The following is a 20,235-nucleotide window of genomic DNA, read 5'->3' as shown; positions in this document are numbered from 1 at the left end:
CAATATTGTTGTCTGCAATCTTTCCAATCATCAATCTGATTAATAATTTGTCTAATATTTATTTTTTCTTATTTCTCACTTCTGTCTATTTTCTGTTTTCTCATCATTTTTGCCATCCATCTTAGAATACTCATCCCTTCTTATCCCCCCCACAGCCATTCTTCACTTGTGTCGAGAATAAGTTATTGTGAATTCTAGCATCTTACCTCAACAAAACAAGGAAGAGAAGGTATGCCTGTCAGTTATGATGACTACAGGTTACTGTTAACAACACATTTTTTAGCAATTTGCAGCAGCACACAAAAAAGGCCCTGCATCAGTAATTAAAAAAGGGAATTCCTGTGCTATTGACAATTGGTTGAAAATATCTCAGCCTGTTTTAGTTCATCTATCCAGAAGTACAATGTGGTTCTCCGTTTCAGCTTTTAAATGTGTACTCCAGTATATTCCAAAGTCTTCAAGTTTGCTACTCTAGCTAGATTATGGTTTCTGAATCATAGCATTATGGTTTCAAGCCCAACTGCATTTCTATACTGGCATTGAACTATAATAAATGAGAGTGAACTTTTGTATCAGGTCAATTATTGACTTAATCGATGGAACATAATAGACCAAATGGTGAAAGAACAGGACTGTTCACTTTTTTTCCTTGCCAATCATTTATACGTTACTCAAAAAAGCACATTAGTAATCATTTTCTTCATGGGAATTTGCTTTGCACTAATTGGCTGTGTATACAGTTGAAAAGTGATTAATAAGCTGTGAAATTATTAGTTGCCATTAATCAGTTGTGAGATGTTTTGGGTTGTCCTGAGGATTCGTCTGTATGATTATAATAAATATATTTTTTAGATTTAGGTGTCTTCTTAAGTTAACTGCCCAAAGGCAGATGTAAGTCTGAATGCCACTATCTCCAGAATGGTTAAGGTAGGAAGGGCGTCTTGAATCCACCCCAGCCAGAACAGGGATGGAATCACGTGTTGTTGGCACCAATTTAATCTGCATCATCTGATCAACTCCCCAGGGAGGCTAGGTTGCAATGACAATGTATGTTTTTAAAGCATGCTGTAATCCAGACCAACCAATAAAGGTGGTAGAGGCTCCAATTTCTTTCTGTCACATGGCTAACCAAGAATTCTCCTTATCTTATTAGCTGTCATTGGCATATATTGGAAGGGTTTATAGGTTGACAGTCAACCAGTTTGGCCAAGTTGTGAACACGTCATGGTTGACTATCAAGTCCTGGAGTGTCAAGCCTGAAGTTTCTGACTCAAGCATAGGGATGCTCCCACTGCATCGTGAGACAACGTCCTCTTGAGAATACAGAGCTTAATTTCAAAATTGCAGATAATGAAAGAGTTTTGATGTGTTTTGAACTGAGAGGAGAAAGAATGTTGAGAGGACATTTGACTGTGTGAGGTGATATATTTTGGTCAGAAGTATGAAGAGAGGCAATATAAAATACATGTTGCGATTGTATAGAGGTGTACAAATCATTGAAGGTGCCAAGAGTTGAGAGTGTAGTGCTGGAAAAGCACAGCAGGTCAGGCAGCATCTGAAAAGCAGGAGAATCGACATTTTGGGCATAAGCCCGTCATCAGGAATCAGCAAACTGAAGGAGCCAAAGCAAGTTGAGAAAGTGCTGCAAAAGACATTTGGAAATTTGGGTTTTATAAATGGAGGCATAGGACTAAGTTTTCCCAGCCACTGAATGTCTGGACATTGGCAAGAAAGTTAGGATCATTGTGAGAGATTGGGAATCTCCTTACTGCAAATGTAAAAAGTCCCATTTTACAATAAGATGTTGAAAGGCAAGGTAAGATTCTTGCTCGTGAGTGGTAAGAGGTTTATTTGCGTGCATTAGCATCCTAATTATTGTATAATCTTTCCTTATTGATATGTAGTTTCCCATTCTCCTACTAATTGGTTAGAAATTAGAAAGCAACAATTCCTGACATGAATGTCTAAGTGGTTCCAGTTTGCTGCTGATTCTTCAGGTACCCCTCTCCTTGGATACTAGGCACCAACATCTCAGGGCATGTTCCATGGACTGCGACTGCACACACACAGTGTCCTCCAGGCCATCTAAGTTCCCATTAGCAAAGCAAGGTACCAATTTCCCGCTATCTGACGTATCAAAAGCAATTGTCAGGAATTGTGCAGGGCAGCTGCAGGCTGCCAGTGCTTAACCGGATGCATGGCAGGCTTCAAAAATGGTGCTGGTGCCAAGAATCGCAGAAGGCTTGCTGTGGCCAGTACTTCTGACTGTGACGAGTGAGACAATAGGATGAGTAGAATTCCATTGCCAAATTTGCAATTGACACAAAAACAGGTGGGAAAGCAAGTGGGAAGAATAAACCAAAGAGTAAAAGAATATAGACAGTTAAATGGGTGGACTAAAGTTTAGCAGATGGAATATAATGTGGTAAAATGTGAGGATATGTACTTTACAGAGGAACTGATTATAATTCAAATGTAGAAACACTCCAGAAAGCTGAACAACAGAAGGATTTGGAAGCTGTTGTCTACAAATGATAAAAGCTAGCATCCAAAATAGGGAAGGCAAATGGAATGTTGACCTTGATTTCAAAGAAAACGGAGTATAAAAGTAGATAGATTTTGCTAAAATTATACAAGCGACTAGTCAGATCACAGCTGAAATACTGAGAAGAGTTTTGGGCTTCTTCTCCAAGGAAAGATATGTTGTTTATGGAGGTGATCCAGATAAGTTGCAGTCAACCGATACGAGGTATGGTGGGACTGTCTTTTGAGAAGAAATTGAGTAGATTTGGCCTGTACGCATTTGACCATATAAGAATGACTGAAAAGTACAAGAGTCTTCATGAACTTCACATGGTAGACACAGAAGGGTTGTTTTCCCTCGTGGGAGTGTCTAGAACCTGAGGGCATAATCTCAATAAGAATGTTGTCATTTATGACAGATGCTTTAAGAAGCAGGAGTAGGCCATTCAGCCCCTCAAACCCCACCATTCAATGTGACCTACCTCCATATTCTTGGCCTATACCCCTTCATATCATTTCTTTTACAGGGTTGTGTATCTGTCGAGATCCTTACCACAGAGGGTTAATGAGGCTGATTTCGTAGTTGACAAGCAGGATCCTTTAAGAACACAGCAAGCCAGGCACCATCAAGAGGTGAAGAAGTCACCGTTTCAGGTGTAACCCTTCTTCAGGGCAAAGGACTGGTTGCCTGGCTTGCTGTGTTCTTCCAGCCTCCTGCATGTCTACCTTGAATTACAGCTGTTTTTTTTTTGTCTCTAACTGAGGCTGATTGCATGGCTGAAAGGGACATTTTTTATAATTGGTAAGGGATTCAAGAGTTATGTGGAAAAAGAAGAAAAGTGGAGTTGACAATAATTAAATCAGCCATGATCTTGTTGACTGGAGCAGACTCGATGGGCATGAATGGCCATGTCTGCACCTATATCTTATGGTCTTGGTCATAGGGCCATGGTGCCTGGTAATGAGGGACACTTGAGATGATAGCGTGAGAACGCCTGCTTGGGCTAAATAATCTCTGCCGATCTTGTTAACCTACTGAAAACAAAAATTATGATGCATCCTTATGAAAGTTTCAGTTTGGCATCAACTGAAATATTGTGTTCAATTCTGGACCCTGCACTTCAAGAAGGATGTGAAGGTTTTGGGGAAGCGGTTCAAGGATGCTCAGGATGAGTAAATTCAGTTATGTAGATAGATTAGAGAAGCTGATGTGTTCCCCTTAGAGAAGATTGAGTAATTTGTTTGATATGGAGCTGCTGGTGTTGGACTGGAGTGGACAAAGTTAAAAATCACAGAACACCAGGCTACTCCCAGCTACCTGATGAAGGATCGGCGCTCCGAAAGCCTGTACTTCCAAATGTATCTATTGGACTATAACCTGGTGTTGCGTGATTTTTTAACTTCAAAAAACATGGAATGGGTACCTAACCAGAGTAGATAGAAACAGTTCCCTTTGATTCCTGGGTCAAGAATTAGATTAGGTGATTGGAAAAAGAACAAAAAGCAACATGGTGAAAAACAATTTTATGTAATAAGTAGCATCGGCAATGCATTGTAGGAAGTAAAGCATAAGTTTCTTGCAGCTTTCCTCAAATCTGACCTTTTCTATTGGAGGTCAATTTCGTGACCACCAACACTTTCAATGTCTCTTTTGTCTTTTAAAAACCACATTTAGACATAGTACATGTCCAGCACACTGTACAGTTTAATTGTAATCTCTGACTTGCATTCCAGTTTGGAATTTATCTATCAATTAGTTGGCTTTTTATTGTCTCACATTGAATAAAAGTATCTATCATCTAGTCAACTAACATTGCTAGGTCTCTCTTAGCTTATCCCTTGCTATTTAAATGCCATTCACTGATAGTGTGTATGGCATTCTTTATCCACCAATGGGAAGTATATTTAACTTGTCCCCATTAAATTTTGTTAGTTATTAATCTACTCATGTACCTACTTTGTCCAACTCATTCATTCAGTTCTCAACTATTTTACTGATTTCATTGCTGGTATCTGATGATACTAGTTTAGTATCATCAGATAACTTGACCACTTCGTATTGAGTTTCTGAGCCCAAATTATATGTACAAGTGAGAACTTTCACTAATCCCAATAGCAAGCTATTGGCATTTCCTCATGCTTGTCACTGTCTCCCACTTCAGTGAAACTCCGTAATGAGTAATTATTCTTTCCTACCCTTCCACTAGTATCTTACCTCTTCACAATGATCAGGTTTGGATTTGACCAACAATGCTTTTTGGAAGTTTTTTCATAGTGATAATCTTTTGGATGCCTTCACATTCTTTGTTGTGTGCCCTCTCAGCCTGCATGCAGGGCTCCCATCTCATTCAGTGATTTTACTTGTGGAATATCTATTTTGGGTGAGTTGACGATTATCACTCAAGCTTACTTTTGTGAAAACATTGGAGGAAGCAATTGTTAGGATTAAAAGAAACGTATTCCAAAGCTTTGATTACACCTGCATTTTTGTGCGTCCATTCTTCGTCTGATAGTCCCAATACTGTTTTAGTACTGATTTATTATATTTAGCCTTCACTGCTTTTGTTGCTATGTAATTATTAACTTCACTTTTTGTTTTTTGCATATCTAAATGACATTTATTTTGTAGATTAGAGGTATATTCTGCAGCTGATTAATCCATTACTCTATACATTTGAGCACATTTAGTGCATGATTATAATGTGTACCTTTTAATTTATTATTGAATATACAAGTGACTCTTTATGTCTCTCTCAAATTAATGTGAAACTCCTTACCTGAAAAATTCTGTTTTATGTGAAGTAGGTGCAGGAATTCATCTCATCTTAGGTGTTTGATATTTGACTTTAGAGAGGTGATGGCATAGTGGTATTATTGCTAAACTGTTACTCCAGATACCCAGATGACGTCCTGGGGACCTGAGTTCAAATCCTGCCACAGCAGATGGTGCAATTTGAATTCAATAAAAATATGGAATTAAGAATCAAAAGAGAGCCATGAATCCATTGTTGATTGTTGGGAAAATCTATTTGGTTCACTAATGCCGTTTAGGGAAGGAAACTGCCATTCTTTCCTGGTCTGGCCTACACGTGATTTTAGACCCAAAAAGCCAATGTTGATTCTTAAATTGCCCTCTGGGAAATTAGGGGTGGAGAGGAAATGCTACCTCTTCTTATATTGTTATTATTATGCCAGAAGTGCTATTTGCATTAGTGTTAAATGGGCATCAGAAGATTTTTCCCCATCAATCAGTTAAAACTGAGGGTTGAGCAGATAACCTAATGCTTCTGTTTAGCCTAACTCTTGCTGTGGGTCATTAGTTGCATTATTGGCTTTACTTCCTAGTTCTGAGTTGCTGGACTCAAGGCCCAATACAGTACTCAAACATTAAAATTAGGGCTGACACTCTTGTGCTCAGGGAGTGAGGCATCATTGCTGCACTGCGAGATGTGACATTTTATAATGAGAAACTAAACGCTTGCTCCAGAGATAGAATTCCATCATTGTGGAATCAGGCCATTCAGCCCATCAAGTTCACACTGACTCTCTGAAGAGCATCCAGACCCAACCCCTCACCATATCCATGTAACCCTGCATTCCCATGGCTGATCAACCTAGCATGTACATCGATGGACACTAAGGGAAATTTAACATTGCCAATCCAACTAGCCAGCGCATCTTTGAGCTGTGGGAAGAAACCTACAAAGACACTGGGAGAATGTGCAAACTCCACAGGATTGACTGGAATTGAACTGGGGTGCCTGGCACTGTGAAGCAGCAGTGTTAACCACTGAACCATTGTGTGGCCCCATTTTCCTTCTCAGAATCGCAAGAGATTCCATGCCACTACTTTGCAGCAGAGCATAGGACTTTTCCCCAGTTCCTGGCCATTAGGTATTTGTCAAATAATACAGGCGCACAATCTTTTATCCGAAATTCTGAAATCCGGAAAGCTCCAAAATCCAAAGTTCTCTCATGAAGGTTTTTTCTGCATAACGAGATTGTTTGGCGTACGAACAGGTGACCCAACTCCGCACCTATTTGACCCATGTCACTCAGATGCGACGTGGCAGCGTGGCCCAGCACTGGCAGGCATCAATTGTGTCTCAGTGCTCGTACTAGTCACACGTGGGTTTGCTGTTCAGTCATTTTTAAAATTTCACCGTGAAAATGCCATTATTCCAAAATATAAAATTATGAATCCCGAAAAACAACTGACCCTGAGGATTTCGGAAAAAGGACTGTGTAACTGTATTACAAAAATAGATTTTATGGTCATTATCTTAGTGCCATTCCTGCAAACTTACTGTGCACAAATTGGTGGCCACGGATCCTACATAGTAGCAGTGACTGCATTTTAAAAATGCATTATTCTTTGGAGATGGACTTTGACAGAGTCATTTTGCTGTTCAATGTTTATCACATGCTAGTAAATTCACCCCCTCATTCTTTTGTCTCTTATGAACCTTCAGCACAAATTTTACTTTCTACTCCTGTGGTAGACTAACACCTTAAGAGGCAATTATTCTAATTATAAATTCACAAAATTTGCTGTAGAATGTGTTATGACTTTGTTATTTTTAATCATTATTGAAAGAGGCATAGTAAAATTATTAGTAAAGGCTTCGACAGAACATTTTCCTTAATTGATATTTTGAAAAATTATTAAACATTCATACCTGCATCTATCACAGAAAAATTGGAGAATAAAACTTTGGGGCTATATTTAATACCCATCCAAAAAAGCTTGAATGGTGCAGATGTTCCTACGGTGTACCAGCTAATTCGAAGATTTATTTCATTCAGACAGGCATTATTTTGCCTATATTCTATCATGTACCATTGCTAAAATTTGCCACGTGTAAGTCTGAAGTATGTCTTCTAGTTTTGGAAATATGCAGTAGCTGAGTTAACATCTATAAAGAGAAGAGACAAGTTATTGGTATTTTGGGTGAATAACCCTGAAGCATTTTTAAACTAGTATTTTGTTTTCTTTACTTGTCTTGCTGTATTGTTCCACAATTTTCTATTTTCATTTCAAATTTCCCACATATTTAACACATGATTGCTTACTTGTAATGTGGATATTTTCTAACAAAAGGAGAGACTGTAATGAAACCACAAAATATATTGTACTTCTTAAAAAGAAAAAAACATTTATTTGATTATTAGGCGTTATACTTTTGTTTTCCAGAGCTTGGTCAAGGAAAAAGTTGTTGGAACAGGTTAAGGTTTCTTGACACTTGTGAATGCATCATGGATCTGTTTTCAAAAGCTTTCTTCTGTAAATACTTTTTCCTGCCTGTACTTGAACTTTCAAATGATCCTGTTCCAAATGTAAGGTGAGTAAATTATCAATATAACACTACATGTTGTATGCTTGTTGCTTGGTATCAGGTTTTAATGGGTTTTTTTCTGTAACTGCAAAAGTGAAAAGCACATGTTACAATGTGTGATACAACCTGATACTGTCAGAATTTCTTTCAGTGGCAGAAATAACTATCTTCTCCACATTCCCTTCTGCATCATTGTGAAGTTTATTTTTCATAACTGGTCTTTGAGATTGTGAGAAGTGAAACTTATGTTGTTTCAACCTTTTGGAGTCGTTAAAGTGTTGCACAAAATTTCACATCGTTCAGGTTAATATTGCAACGGCCAAAAACAAATTTGATGTAATGACTAGTACTTGGTTCAAAACATTTTGGGGTAGCCGCCTACATGTTTAATGATGCTGGGCAGTGAGGCTTAGGACTTACAGAACCATTGAGGGGAGTTTTAATCAGCCTGCTACATAGCTAGAATTGCTGATGTGATCACGTAGCCAGCAGGATCCCACTGAATGCCTTACATAATTTAAGTAGGTTCATTGGTGCAAGAGAAACACCAATGGGCTGACATTTGATTGTGTTAAAGGCAATTGGATTGACTTTCAACCCTAGATTTCACCTTTAGCTCTCAATGCTTTGAGTTTCCTGGAGCTGACCACGTAAAGTGAGCTGAGAGAATGGTGGGAATTGACAAGACTAAGCAGTTGACAACCAAGAAAACCTTTTAAATATTGAAAACAGTTGGGTTCTCCTTTACCCAAGTGGAAATGTTTTTCTAAGAATGTGTTCATTTCTTTAGAGATGATTGCCAGTACATATATGAGCATGCAAGAATTAGGATCAGCAATAGACCACTTGGCTCCTTGACCCTGCTGTGCCAATCAGTGACGTCATTAATCCACATGCTTGCCTCCTTTTGATGATCACTCACCACCTTATTTATTAAGAATCTGTCTACCAGTACCTGAAAAATATTCAAATCTGTGCTTCCATTGCATTTTGAGGATGAGAATTCCAAAAAGTCATTCTCTGCATGGAAGGAAAAAGCTCCTTCTCTCTATCTTAAATGAGCAACCCCTAATTTTTAAACAGTGGGCCTAGTTCTAAGTTTACCTACAAGAGAAATCATCCTTTCGATATCCGCCGCATCAAGGCCCATCAGGATATTCAGTTTCAATCAATTTACTTACTCTCTCAACTGTAGAAGGTACAAGTCTTGGCTGTCCAAACTTGCTCCATTTGACAACCCTTTATTCCCGGTATTAATTTTCTAAACCTTCTCTAAGGTACTCTCAATACATTTATATCCTTTCCTGCAGTATGAGATTGATACACTTCAGATGGAATCTTACTAATGTCCTTTGTAACTGAAGCATATAGAGTTTAATTTAGCAAAATATGAGGTTTTGCATTTTGGTATGATGAATAAGGGTAGGTTTTACACAGGGTAGGGCCCTGAAAAGTGTTGTAGAACAAAGAGACATAGGGGTTCAGGTATGTAGTTCATTGAAAGTTGTATCACAGGTAGACAGATTGGTAAAGAAGACATTTGACATGCTTACCTTCATTGCTCAGACCACTGATGTAAAAGTTGGAAAATCATGTTATGGTTGTACAGGATGTTGGTGAGGCCACTTTTGGTGTACTGTTTACAGATCTGGTCACCCTGCTGTAGGAAGGATATGGCTAAATTGGAGAGGAATTATAAAAAGGTTTACAAGGATGTTACCAGGACTGGAGGGTTTGTTAATCTTGCAGAAATATTTGCATCGTCTGTAATTGTAGGTGAGGTGCCAGATGACTGGAGACTGGTTAATGTTGTGCCTTTGTTCAAGAAAAGATGTAAGGAGAAGCTTGAGAACTATAGACTTGTGAGTCAGATTTCAGTGGTCGGTAAGTTGTTGAAATTGATTCTGAAAGATAGAATTTATATACATTTGAAGAGGTAAGGAATGATAAAGGATAGTTAGCATGGTTTTGTGTGAGGGAAATCATGTCTCAAAAACTTGATTGAGTTTTTTTTAGGAAATAACCAAGAAAATTAATGAGGGCAGAGTGGTAGAAGTTGTTTAGATTAGATTCCCTACAGTATGGAAACAGGCCCTTCAGCCCAACACGTCCACACCGACCCTACGAAGAGAATCCAATCCCCTACCCTATATTTACCCTTAAACAATGCACCTAACACTATGGGCAATTTAGCATGGCCAGTTCACCTGAACTGCACATCTTTGGAATGTGGGAGGAAACCGGAGCACCCAGAGCAAACACAGGGAGAATGTGCAAACTCCACACAGGCAGTCACCTAAGGTGGGTATCGAACCTGGGTCCCTGGCGCGGTGAGGCAGCAGTGCTAACCACTGAGCCATTGTGCTGCCCAAGTTTATTTGGACTTTAGTAAAGCCTTTGACAAGACTCTACATGATAGATTTAATTAATAAAGTTAGATCACATGGGATTCAGGGTGAGTTTGCCAATTGGATACAAAACTGGCTTAATGGCAGGAGACAGAGTGATGGTGGAGGCTTGTTTTTCCAACTGGAGGCCTGTTATCAGCAGTGTTCCACAGGGATCGGTGCTGGGTCCACTTTTGTTTGTCATTTATTTGAAATATTTAGACCAAAATATAGAAGGCAAGGTTAGTAAATTTGCGGATGATGTCAAAATTGGTGATATAATGGGCAATGAAGAAAGTTATCTAAGATTACAAAGTGATATTGTTCAATGGGTGGAGTAATGGCAGATGGAGTTTAATTTAGATAAATGTTAGCTATAGCATTTTGCTAAAGCAAGCAAGAGCAGCAATTATACATTTAAAAGTAGGGAATTGGGTATGTTGTAGAACAAGAGATCTAGGGGTAAGTTAATAATTCTTTGAAGTTTGCATCACATATAGAGAGGGTGGTTAGCAGGCATTTAGCACACTTACCTTCATTGATTAGACATTGAGTATAGGAGGTGGATCATCATGTTGAGGTTGTACAGAATGTTGTTGAGGCCTCTTTTGGAGTGTTGTGTCCAGATCTGGTTTGATTGGCTGGGACTTTTTTCTCTAGAGCATAGGGATGACCTTACAGATGTTTGTAAAATCATATGGGGCATACGTAATGTGAATAGCAAAGGTCTTTTCTCTAGGGTTGGGGACTTCAAAACTAAAGGGATTCACACAGAGGCTGGTTCATAGGTGGAATGAACTTCCAGAAGAAGTGATAGATGCATGGCTAGTTACAACATTTAAAAGACATTTGGACAGGCATATGAATGGGAAAGTTTAGAGGGACATGGGCCAAATGCAGCTCAGTAGGAATAGCTCAGTTTCAGCAACTTGATTGGCTTGCATGAGTTGGACTGAGAGATTATTGTTGACTTTTGTATTTACTTCCACTCACAATAAGTAATAGCTTTCTATTACCTTTCTTAATTACCTGCTGTACCTGCATATCAACCTTTTGTAAATCAGGTTCTCAGACATCCAGATCCCTCTGCATCTCATAGCACTGTACCTTTCAACACTTAGCCAATTTGCTTCCTTTTATTCTTCCTTGCAAAAATTGTCAATTCCGCACTTTACTAGCTTAGAATCCATCTGCTCGTTCACTTAACTATCTTTATAACTTTATAGCTTTGTTATTTCCTCTTCATAGCTTATTTTCCTACCTGTTTTTGTATCATTAGCAAATTTGGTAACCATATCTTTGGACCTTTCACAAGTAATACAAATTATAAAAATTTAGGAGGAGAAAGTGAGGTCTGCAGATGCTGGAGATCAGAGCTGGAAATGTGTTGCTGGAAAAGCGCAGCAGGTCAGGCAGCATCCAGGGAACAGGCTTATGCCCGAAACGTCGATTCTCCTGTTCCCTGGATGCTGCCTGACCTGCTGCGCTTTTCCAGCAACACATTTCCAGCTATAAAAATTTGGTCCAAGCACAGATATTATGGCACACCATTCATAAGATCTTTCCACCCTGAAAATTGCCCATTTATGTCCACTCTGTTTCCTGGTAGCTAATCTTTTCAAACCAACATGTTAATCCTTATATCGTGAGCTTTTCCTTTCTTCAAAAACCTTTAATGTTTCATCTTGCCAGATCTTTATGGAAATCTGAGGATGGTACACCTTCTGGTTTCACTTTATTCAGTGTACATCTTACTTCAACAAACTTCAGTAAACATGATTTCCCTTTTTCAAAACTATTTGACTTTGCCTGATTACCTTAGATTTCTCTAAGTGCCCTGTGATAAAATTACGAGAAGCAGTTTCTGAAATCTCCTTGATGACAAGTGGTAACCTAACAAACCTGTAGTTTCCTGACTTCTGTCTCCATTTTTGAGTAAAGGAATTAAATGTGTTATTTTCAAATGTAATGGAACCTTCTTTGAATCGAAAGAACTTTTGAAAATAAAAACCAATGCATCAACTGATTCACTAGCAATGTCTTTTAAGGTCCCAAAATGAAGTCCTCTGGTCCTAATAGACTTCTGAACCTGCAGTTTCAACTACCTACTTCCCTTGTGATTGTAATTTTCTTGCATTCCTCATTCCCATCCATTTCCTGATGTTTTACAGCTATTTCTGGGGTGTTACTAAATCCTCTATATTGAAGACCAGTGCAAAATATTTGTTCATTGCATCTACCATATCTTTATTTTCCATTATTAATTCTCCAAACTCACTTTCTATAGAGCCAAAGCTGACTGTGTTAACTTTTCCTTTGAAATATTTATTAAAACAATGAATATCTATTTTATATCGCTAACTTACTTCCCTTGCACTCTTATCTTTTAGCCATTCTTTGCAGTTCTTTATGTTCTGTCCAATCTTATGATCCACTATCCATCTTTGCATAATTATGTGCTTTAAGCTTGGGAATTGACTGGCAAATTTTATGGCCTTTACACATTAATCTGCAGCACAGATTGGGGTTCCTCAAGGCTTCCCTGGCTTCTGCAAATACAAATCTCCTGATTGAGACAGAATATCTGCTCCATTTCAGATGAATAACAATTCAATTTGGTACCATTTTTGACAGTTTAGTGAGCCGTGGATTAAGTATGGTAATGGACTTGAATATGTGTCTTACAGGCAGCCAACTTAAAAAATGAAGTGCTGCGCTAATTCTAGGTTTGTGGCTGATGCAGCTGTGAATGTGGGTGCCTGGACAGACTCATTAGAATGCATCATCCACTCCGTGTAAATACAGTTGTAGATCCTGAATAAATTCCCCAACTCCAATTTCTGGTTTGACATCTAATGATGATAAATTGCACACCATTAATTACATATCACAGGTTTGAGTATTTAAAAAGAATCATGAATTATCTGTTTTAGCAGCTTAGTGCAGATGCCCTCCCACTGATGTTCTTATGCATTAACCCTAATCTAAATCAGCAGCAAAGTCTGTGTAATCATTTCAACTTCCTGTGCCCATTCTATTCTATCCGATCGCCTTCATCATCCTCAACCCCTTCCCTAAACCAAATGCACAACTATATTTTGAAAAATGTATGATGGTAGATCTCAACATACCTTGACCATATCTCTTAAGAAAATGTCCATTTGATGGCTTAACTGATAAATAGAAAAAAAGTAGGAGTTATTTGTATTGTGGAGCTAGCATTTTAATAGATTTCAGTGTTTTGAAAATTCATTTTTTTAAGACAAGAACTCACGATAATATTGTACTGTAACTCTCAATTTATTGTTTTATTTTTACTTTTTCAGGATTAAATTCTGTTACATGCTGCCAAAATTGAAGTCTGCATTGAAACTGCCTGCCGACAAACACCTGCTTCAACAGCTAGAGCTTTGTGTTAGGAAATTACTTTGTCAGGAAAAGGACAAAGATGTCACAGCAATAGTGAGAATTGTATGTTTATTTCTTATATCATTTTTGTAATTGATAATTCTGCAGTCAGTGTTAAAGCTTTACTATTGAGATTAGGTAACTTTCTCTATTTGACTAAATCAATGGATCATTTGAAAGAAAAGTGAATCTGATTTTAGATGTCCAATATATTTCAAAACTCGCTTCTAAATTCTTTAATATTTAAAAAATATATAAGATATTGGAATTAGCTATTAGTGGGCATATTTTGCTGTAAAAAATGATAGAATCTAAGCATTCTGTTATTAATACAAAAGTTGGCCGGCAACTTGTGTAGAGGTAGAGGTGTCCTATGAATTATGAATAGCTACAAGATTCGCCACGAACTTTGGCCTTGGTTTTCATGAAGTTCTAGCGTTTGCACATTAATTATCGATTAAAGGTAAAGCCACCATAGTCTCACAAGACCATAGGGCTGCTCCCTCATTCAAGGCAGTGGACTGATTGTAGTTTAACCTGAGAGTCACCATGCTTTAGGTGAGGGGAGAGGTTGGGAAGCAGAATCCTTCATGGTAACCCAACCGGTGTGGGAATTGAACCCATGCTGGTGGTATCACTCTGCATCACAAGCCAACTGTCCAGCCAACTGAGCTAACAGACTAGTATTCAATTAAATTCACCAGAAATAAACAAGTTTTGAAATCATCACTGTAAGTAACCTTTTAACGTAATCGTTTTTGATAATGACCATCCATTACTCTTGCCCAAAAACTGAAGATTGACAATGTAACACCTCATTCCTCAGGTTGTGAATTGTTTTAAGAAATGTTAAAATTATCAAATTTATCATTTCTTTAATCTTTCTTTTCCTTTGGCTTTTCTTTTTTAACCTTTCTCCCGTAATCCAGTCTTTTTTTTTTCTCACTTGGCCCTTCTATTCCTGATTTAACATAGAATTCAGCTATTTTAGTTCACCAACCAACTCAATGCTTTCTTTGTTTACTTCACTATCCTTAACCTTGTAATCATGTTGGTTAAGGAGATTCACAAACATTTGTGTCTGAAATGCCTTGTTCCATCCATTACACAATTGGCAGCATATACATCCAGCAGCTTTGTTGGCAAGATGTTTAAAACCTACATATGCTGGAACAAGTCAGAATGATGAACACACCATGAAATACCCTGTCTCAGCAGAATTTTGCCTATTATACCATATGTTTGTGGTCACAAAACTATTTTCCTGTTGCAATCTGTTCACACCAGTATATAATAGAAACAATTTATCCTAAAATTAAGTAAAAAAGATCTTTTTGAAAATTTATATTTTTTTTCTGGAAATTGTTAGCTTCTAAGTTTAGAATGCACTTTACTGTAGATTGCTGTGTTTAGGTCGGCCCCACCTATGAGATAGTTCCATTTTATCAATATCATACTTTTGCATATACTTCAGAATTAAATTCTGGTTGACTATTTATTTTCAACTGCAAAATGCTATACTCACATTTATAGTCTACCTAAAGTTTTCATATCAAATCATATTTCACTTGATTTATGCTGTAAGTTGCACATGGGATCAAGCAGATGATACAGGCTTTGTTGCAAAGGAACTTTCTGAAGAAGAATCATGTTGGACTCAATGTTAACTCTTCACAATTGGTACCAGACCATTTGAGTTTCTCCAGCTTCTTCTGTGTTTGTTTCAAATTTCCAGCAACAGCAGTATTTTGCTTTTATTAAAAGAGCAAACTTAATATGGTAGTAGTGAGTGAGAAACAGAAATGGCTCCTTCACTAAAAGTATTGAAGTATGACGCTGTTTTCAAACTAGAAGTCATAACATTTACTAGCTTGTCAAATAACCATACTGTAGCAAAGGAATTCGATGAAGAACTGATGTTAGAATAGGAGGAAATAGTAGTCAATGTCTGAGACCAAATGCACATCAGAACAGGGACCAGCCTGTGGCCTGATATTGAGAAACATGCATTAGAATGGGTCTTCAAAATCGTCAGAATCATCATCATCCTACAATCATTTAAATGTGGTACAATTACGAAGTTTATAAGGTTTTCCTAAAACATCAATGATTATCAGAAACAGTTTAGTTTGCCAGACACCTAGAGGGAGAGCATCTACAAGTCTCAAGGCTCTGTGGTTCAACCTACCAGAATGTGTGTGGAAGCTCAAGCTTGCATTTAAAAAAAACACAAATTCAAAAGAGTTAAAATGAAGTTGCAAGATTTAACTAGCTCATGCCAGAAGGAAGATCTCCAGTAACACTCTCACTACAAAGCACAGTTCTCAAGCTAGATATTATCACTTAGATAAAAACAAGAAGAGCAGAAGTTTCAATATTCACTTAAAAGACAGTATTACATGTACTAGTCGAGTGTTTTTGCAATTGTGTTTAAAACAAAACAGGTAATACTTTCTGTAATTTAAAGTGTAAATTGCCAACAATAATAGTGTTTAATTACTTAGGCCTTTATTCATGTCATTATAGTAAACATCTTGAACCACAAAATTTTGGAGTACTATCCTTGCAATCATTATTTGGAAGTTCACATTGCTTTTAAAAAGATATCGATATGAACTAATATGTGACCCATATGAAGCCCTCAGACCAATTAAGATTTCAACCAGCTAGTTGGTGTTGGCATTTTATGAGACAAAACAGCTCAATGTTGTGACAGAAGACCAAAATTGCTAAGATGGAATGATGGAGTTCAGTTTAGATAAATGTGAGAGGTTGCATTTGGTAGGGCAAACCAGGATAGGACTTATACAATTAATGATAGGGTCCTGAGGAGTGTTGGCAAACAAAAATACCTTGGGATGCAGGAGCCCAGTTCCTAGAAAGTGGAGTTGCAAGTAGACAAGGTGGTGAAGAAGTTATTTGGCACAATTGCCTTCATTGGTCAGAACATTGAGTATAGAAGTTAGGATGACATGTTACAGTTATACAGGACATTGGTGAAGCCACTTTTAGAATATTGCAAACAATTATGGTTGCCTTCTATAGGAAGGATATTAAACTTGAGAGGGTGTAGAAAAGGTTTACAAGGATGTTGCTTGGACTGGAGGGTTTGAGTTACAGGGAGAGGCTGATTAGGCTGGGGCTTTTTTTCCTGGCTGAGGGATGACCTTATAGAGGTTTATAAATTCATGACAGACATGGATAGGGTCTTTTTCCTAGGGTGGGGGAATCCAAAGCTAGAGGGCGTAGGTTTAAGGTGAGAAGGGAAAACTTTTAAAAGGACCTGATAGGTAACTTTTTCATGCAGAGATTGATGTGTGTGTGGAATGAATTGCCAGAGGAAGTGTTGGAGATGGGTACAATTATAACATTTAAAAGGCATCTGAATGAGTACATGAATAGCAAGGCATATTGGTGAAGTGCTGGCAAATGGGACTAGTCATATTGAGATGTCCGTTGGCGCAGATGAGTTGGGCTGAAGGATTTGTTTCTGAGCTGTATGATTCTATGACTGTATGACTGCTCAGCCCAAGTCCATAAGAAATTACTGAGCTGTGAATGCAGCCCTGTCCGTCACGCAAACTAGCCTTCCATCCATTGACTGTCTGTATTTCTCGCTGCCTGGTCAAAGCAGCCAACATAATCAAGGACACCTCCCACTGAGTTATACTCTCTTCCATCAGGCAGAAGATACAAAACTTTGAAAACACTTATCAACAGATTCAAGAGCAGCTTCTTCCCCACTGTTATCAGAATTTTGAATGGACCCCTCTTATGTTGATCTTTCGGCACCTTCTCTACCTATAACACTGTGTTCTGCATTCTGTTCTATTACTCTGATGTACTTATGTAAAATATGATTTGCCTGTGTAACATGCAAAAATTACTTTTTACTGTATCTCAGTACATTTGACAATAATAAATCATAATCAAAAAGTCAAGATTTGAAACAGTTTGAGTGAAAATTACAAGAAATGAGAAGACTACATTGATAGTGATACTGGTCTGCATGACCACCTGAACAAAATGAAACCGGTGATGACTTTCAAACATACAACCATGCTAAACATCAAATTCCCTGCACTTTTTTTTGTGTATGTTGATGATGAGTAAAGTTATGGATGGATAATGTGTGGAATAAATGTCATGGTTATTAATATATGCAGCTTGCTAGCGTGCAACATGCTCATATCATATAATGGATGAGATCAAGTGGTGCCTGCAAAGAAATAATGTCCAGATTACAATTATTACTCAGGATTCTAACATCCATAGTTTGATCCTTTAAATCGACAAGCTATTCGAGGATTATGAGGGTGCTGAATGGAATTTTTGGAGAAACAAAAATAACAAAGAATGGAAAAATGCATCAGCCCCATTTAATGCCTTTTGTGTGGTTTGGTTATCAAAATAAGGGGTGCTATTAATGCAGAAAGTGTCATCAGATTGTTCTGTCAGTGCAGAATATCCAATTCTGCAATATTCAATTCAGATGAAGGATAAATTGATTTGTGGAGAAATGGAAATGAAAGCCAAACCTCAAATCTGATTTTGAGTGAGATCCTTAAGATGATGACATAGCCAAAGTGATTTGGATGAAATCTTTATATCCGATGCTGAAGATAGTGAATTTAACTGTGTTAAAATGCTCTGATTGTGGTTACAGGTATTTTTATATAATTAATTATTTCAATAAACTGTCTCATTAATGTGAATGACAGTTGTTATGTTTATTTTCATATTTCAAATAGTGACTACAACACAATTGCAGTTCATCTTTTAGACTGAACATATAAGTCGATCCCATTTTTAAAGGATTTTTGGACACTTAAAGAATGGCATATTTGCTGTGATCTAAAGATATTCTTTCTAAAAGTAATCTCCTTTCGAATGCTATTTTACCAGCATTACTTCATCCTCAAGAAATTTAATGGTTAGGTTATTTAGCATGTCTTAATCTGAATGGAAAAAACCAAGAATTTCCCGATAACATTCTAGAACTGAATCACTTTTTTGTCTATTGTCTCCTTTCAAATTCTACCAACACTCTCTTGCTGTTACTTTTAGATTACGTTGGAATTAGATCGAATGGAAACGAGTACGGAATCTGTAAGTTAGCATTTTGCTATAGCTTTTCTCCAGACAAATGATTATTCCAGAAATAAATTAAGCAATTCAGTTACTAATGAAGGAGTATTTGACTTTTTTCTTCCTCCAGTTTCCCAAAAGGTTACAAGAAAAAGACTTACTGGATCACAAGAAGGAAAAAGAAGAAAATTTGCTCCTAGAAATGGTAATGTCTGCTGAAATGTTTGTACCTGTTCGTTAAAGATTTACATTATGTTTCATGCTATCTGTAAATATATCTTTTAATCTTGTATGATTTTTCAGAATGCAAAAGTAACAGGAGTTGTGAATATTAAAAATTGAATAGTTGAATTCAGTGAGATCATAGCTGATCTGATCATTGTCACCTCCACTTTCTTGCCTTATCCATATGTGATGGTTACTTGAGCAGAATGTTCCCTCTTGGGGAATAGTGTTATTCTCCATGGTCAAGGAGAAATCCTGTTTCCCTTCTTTATTCAGGTCCGACTTGCCCCCCTATGTGTTTAACACCTTTCACTTTTGATAACTTTATTTTAGGAAAATATTTTGAGCAGAAGAATGTAGGACAAATCTAACTGATGATAGATAAAGTTGGGGGACCTGCTATAACATGTTCTGGCTCATTGGACTCCAAGATATTATCATTACTTTTTACAATCCTCTCACACTTTTCTCATAGCCAGATTTAGAGAGTGTAACATTCTTACATTGATATAAATTAACATTACATATTTCAGATTGTGGAGCAATCCATCATAATGCATTTAGGATATGTGGATTTTGGCAGTAAACTATAATGGTTTTTCAATCAATGGATCTAACAGTTGTCATTAGGAAAATTCTCAGGTGTAGTACACGATGCTGTATACAGTCACTTACCTCAACAGCCTGCTACTCAAAGCCTTAATGGATTTCTAAGCAATGCATTATGCCTCTCTGATGAACTGAAAGTTGCAGTATGAGATATTTGGAATGTATTTGGATTTCAGAATCCAAGAGTCATAGAGACATACAGCGTGGAAATAGTCCCTCTGGTCCAACTTGTCCATGCCAACCAGCTATCCTAAATAAATCTAGTGCCATTTGCCAGCATTTGGCCAGTTTAAACACATGCTATTCATACACCCATCCAGTTGTCTTTTAACTGGTGCCATTGTACCAGCCTCCACCATTTCCTCTGGCAGCTCATTCCATGCACACACCAGTCTCTGTGTGAAAAGGTTGCCCCTTAGGTCCCTTTTAAATCTTTGCCTCTCACTTTAAATCTATGCTGTCTAGTTTTGGACTCCTCCACCCCTCTGGAGAAAGACCTTGGGTATTCACATAGCCCTGTCCCTCAGGATTTTATAAATCTCGAAGGTCACCTCTCAGCCTGTGACACTTGAGGGAAAATAGGCCCAGCCTATTCATACTCTCCAGGTATTTCAAACCCTCTAACCCTGGCAACATCCTTGTAAATCTTTTCTGAACCC

The 20,235-nt window shown here is 37.6% G+C and overlaps 1 protein-coding gene across 4 annotated transcripts in view; it reads left to right on the top strand.

Annotated features, from left to right (window-relative positions):
* ppp4r4 (protein phosphatase 4, regulatory subunit 4) overlaps positions 1–20,235 on the top strand; it is a 185,590-nt gene that overhangs the window by 140,113 nt on the left and 25,242 nt on the right. For all 4 annotated transcript variants that reach the window (XM_043697172.1, XM_043697171.1, XM_043697170.1 and 1 more), the window contains 4 exons: positions 7,718–7,865; positions 13,573–13,717; positions 18,722–18,763; positions 18,873–18,947. In XM_043697172.1, the coding sequence (XP_043553107.1) occupies positions 7,718–7,865; positions 13,573–13,717; positions 18,722–18,763; positions 18,873–18,947 (410 nt within the window). The remainder of the gene's footprint in view (positions 1–7,717; positions 7,866–13,572; positions 13,718–18,721; positions 18,764–18,872; positions 18,948–20,235) is intronic.

The sequence above is a fragment of the Chiloscyllium plagiosum genome, chromosome 10 (genome assembly GCF_004010195.1).
Source record: "Chiloscyllium plagiosum isolate BGI_BamShark_2017 chromosome 10, ASM401019v2, whole genome shotgun sequence".
Classification (NCBI taxonomy): domain Eukaryota; kingdom Metazoa; phylum Chordata; class Chondrichthyes; order Orectolobiformes; family Hemiscylliidae; genus Chiloscyllium; species Chiloscyllium plagiosum.
This window is presented reverse-complemented; position numbering and strand designations above follow the sequence as displayed.